General features: G+C 43.6%; 1 protein-coding gene across 1 annotated transcript; it reads left to right on the top strand.

Moving 5' to 3' along the window:
* The first annotated feature begins 1,446 nt into the window (after positions 1 to 1,446).
* Positions 1,447 to 2,864, top strand: LOC112285320 (large ribosomal subunit protein uL14x/uL14z/uL14y). The gene is made up of 4 exons (XM_024526025.3): positions 1,447 to 1,497; positions 1,905 to 2,189; positions 2,493 to 2,534; positions 2,668 to 2,864. The coding sequence occupies exons 1-4, from the start codon at positions 1,485 to 1,487 to the stop codon at positions 2,748 to 2,750; spliced, it is 423 nt and encodes a 140-aa protein (XP_024381793.1). The 5' UTR covers positions 1,447 to 1,484; the 3' UTR covers positions 2,751 to 2,864.
* The last annotated feature ends 681 nt before the right edge of the window (positions 2,865 to 3,545 follow it).

Genomic DNA, 3,545 nt, shown 5'->3' with positions numbered 1-3,545 from the left:
CCTTATTTTGATTTTTTTCTCTTGCTACAACCTTGGACCTTCGAGTCGCTGATTGCAAGTGATTTTCATTATTAGCGGCTTCACTCTTTTTAATTGATGTTGTTGCTTTCTCATGCCAATGCTCCATAGCCATGGATTGAACTCTAGATAATTGTCATAGCTTATTTTTTTTTCCTTGCTATTTTGTTGCAAATTCGGACATGATATCTATATTGATTGCATAGTATAAAAATGATAATGTTGCCAAATATATATAGATGAAGTTATATTAATAGATGACGTTATGTTAATAGTTGGATGAACTTATTGATAAATAAAAAATATGATTTAGATGAATTTTGATTGTAGATGAATTTTTATCTATAAATAAATTCTTATTTGTGGATGGATTCTTATTTATGGATTAAAATTCATTTACATATGATAATTTATACTTGAATGAATCTTGATTAATAGATGAAAATTAATAAAAAAAATATATAAAAAATCTTCAAGGGTTGAAAACTTAGAAGTAATTAACTTGGCATGTATGGTAGTTTGTAAAGTGTTTTAGTGATTAATGGAATTAATTGAAGGGACTTAAGAAGTCATTTAATGAAAACTTGAGGCAAGAATCACATACAATTAAAATGTAAGATAATTAATTGTCGTAGACCAAAATAAACTATCAACTAGTAGGGATTTGTTTTAGTTCACAATTAGTAATAGAAAATTGAAACAAAAAAATGCATAAAAAATAATTACTATGTGCACAATATTCTAAATTGTATAAAATAATAAAGTATCTAATTTATAAACTAAAAAGAATAAATGTCTAATAAAAAATGAATATTGCATAATTTTTAATACAATATTTTTTCACTTGATCATATCTACATTTCTCAAAATTGATTGACATAGTTGGGAGCCCATGATGTCCATTGTGAAGATGATGTTAAAGCCAAAGACCTTCAGGCCAAGAATTGTAGCACCAAAATTTGACCAACTCAAGTCATGTTGCTACAGCATAGAGACAGGGTCAGTGGAGACCAGTGATTGTCAAATAATGAGAGAGAGGGTCAGGGGATGGCTGATCAGCAAAGAGATTTGTATAATTGACCATATCACAACAAACCAATGGAGTGTGTATTCATTTACAAATCCATACACAAGTTCTAATATTGCTCACAACTTTCTATCATTAACACCAAACGAAACCAGCACTGAAGCCAGTACAAAATAAATATACACATGCCAGCCGAGACCATCACAGAAGCTTCACCATAAGGTTCTACAGCAGGGTTCATATTCCGAGGAAGTGGTCGCTGATGGATGGGGATTCCGTTGGTGTTCCGCTGCGCTTCATTCATCCACAACTTTAGGTCTGAAGGTTAGGGTTTCTGATGGACCCCCAGACGGGGGGGTTATGAGCGAGACGACGCTCTTTCCAGGCCCCTCTTCGGTTGTCGTTGTCCTCTCATCTGCGGGTTCCGCTGCCAACAACCATGTCGAAACGCGGTATGCTTTCCCCTCTACTCCTTCTTCCGCTGTCTAGCTCATTTCTGCCTTCGTTTTCGCAACCTGGAGCAATCTGTAGGAATTTATGCGTGCGAGAGAAGTCGTGGATGGGAGCGATTGTGAGCAGTTTAGGATCAGGATTGCGGTTAGTGTGGTGCATGGTGATGGTATAGCTGCGTCGATGGGCGCGGCAGCTACATTTTGAGCGATTGAGGAGGTGTGTGGGAGGGGGAGCATGGAAGCGTGTAGGGTTGTGGCCAGGTTGAAGGTGATGGTTTCACTGGCAGTGGCTGGCATGGTGAGGTGTGAGGCGATGGAGTGGTTTCGTTGCATGAGGCGGTTGTCGCCTCAGGTGTGGGGCGTGGAAGTGTTGTGTAGGGTTTTGAATATGCGGTGATGGTGTGCAGGGAGGGGAGGTGCCTCCGGGAACAAGTTCCGGATGTCCCTGGGTCTTCCGGTGGGCGCGGTGGTGAATTGCGCAGACAACACGGGTGCGAAGAATCTGTACGTGATTTCGGTGAAGGGAGTGAAGGGGCGGCTGAACAGGCTGCCAGCTGCAGCAGTAGGAGACATGGTGATGGCCACGGTGAAGAAGGGAAAGCCGGATCTGCGTAAGAAGGTGATGCCTGCTGTGATCGTGCGTCAGCGCAAGCCATGGAGGCGCAAAGACGGAGTGTTCATGTACTTCGAAGGTATGCGGAGTGAGTGGGCGTCGGCAGTGGTTTAGAGTGATGTAGAACGGGGAGTGGCATGGTGAGAAGGATTGGGTTGAGTGACGACGCTTAGAAAGTGGGTGGGGGGTGGCAGTCCGGGAGAGAGATGGACGCAGGCAGGGGGAGGGGGAAGTGCACAAGCGCGGTGTCTTGCATGGTGGGGGGGTTCAGAATGTGAGGTGGGAGGTATGATGGTGAGCGGGGCTCAGATGGTGTTGTAGGTTGTGGTGGGATGGATAATTGTGGAGAGCTAACGTTGAGGGATGGTTTGGGTTTGTGCAGACAATGCTGGCGTGATCGTGAATCCGAAGGGAGAAATGAAGGGTGAGTGTATGCAGCCGGTGCATTGATGGTGCAGTCTGCAGATTGGGATGGGCCTAGGGGGGGGGGGTATAGCTGTAAGGTGGAGGGTGGATTGGCAGAGCTGATGAGGGTTGTGCGTGGTTGTAATGTGCAGGTTCTGCCATCACTGGACCGATCGGGAAGGAGTGCGCAGACTTGTGGCCGAGGATTGCGAGCGCTGCCAACGCGATTGTTTGAGAGGGTAGTTTGGGAGTAGGCAGTGGTGCGACGTGTGTGGCGAGCAATAGAAGGCCTTTGTATGGCGGCAATTTTGTGAAATACGATGGACAAACGTTCATGTTTCTTGGTGAAGATGTTGTGATTTGGAGTGGTGTGCACGACGTGTGGATGGGGTGTTGGACGTGTGGAAGTTGTGTGTAGCGTGTGCAAGCAAGAGCTGGATTGGGGAGGGAGTGGAAGTTGGGGGAGGTCTTGAGTGAGAGTCACATGAATGAAAGGAGTGTCGATGTCGTTGCAATTTTGGACGCGCTTGGGCACGGTAGTTTTGCTCACAGTAGAAGGATATAGGTGGTAATCGGTGGGGATTGAGGTTTTGTTTGTATATATCTGGATGGTGTATGAAAAGGAGAAGCTGACAATGGATCATGAATTTGAGCGGAAGCACTGATGAGGACAATGGTTGTAGGTAGGGTCTTTTATTTGTCTTTCGCGTAGCACTCTTTTACCCGTGTAGGATGGTTTATGGTTTACTTGACTGTTTTTATTGATTATTTTCAAGTTGGTTTCTTGAGGAATATTTTCTCTCTGACTTCTTGTAGCTTTCTGGGTTACTTGAAGCTTTTTAGATTATCTATTGTTGTCCCATTTTAACAGTCATTATAAATTGTCAAGGCTAAGTTGGAATTCGATGGGTGAGAAGCTTGGATTTAATTCTAAGCACCGACATTGGGTTGTGTAGTTTTGTTTTCTCTCATGTAATGCAAGAAGAGACGAATTATCATTTATGCTTATTGCCGTGTCACTAATCAAGAC

Source organism: Physcomitrium patens, chromosome 8 (genome assembly GCF_059467195.1).
Source record: "Physcomitrium patens ecotype Gransden chromosome 8, ASM5946719v1, whole genome shotgun sequence".
Taxonomy (NCBI): Eukaryota; Viridiplantae; Streptophyta; class Bryopsida; order Funariales; family Funariaceae; genus Physcomitrium; species Physcomitrium patens.
The sequence above is the reverse complement of the archived record's forward strand: the minus strand, read 5'-3'. Positions and strand labels throughout refer to the sequence as shown.

Bases quoted from the DNA above. Each gene is read 5' to 3' on its own strand.
- LOC112285320 (XM_024526025.3), top strand. The intron at 2,190-2,492 runs GTATGCGGAGTG...GGGTTTGTGCAG, and splicing joins AGTGTTCATGTACTTCGAAG to ACAATGCTGGCGTGATCGTG. The intron at 2,535-2,667 runs GTGAGTGTATGC...TGTAATGTGCAG, and splicing joins TCCGAAGGGAGAAATGAAGG to GTTCTGCCATCACTGGACCG.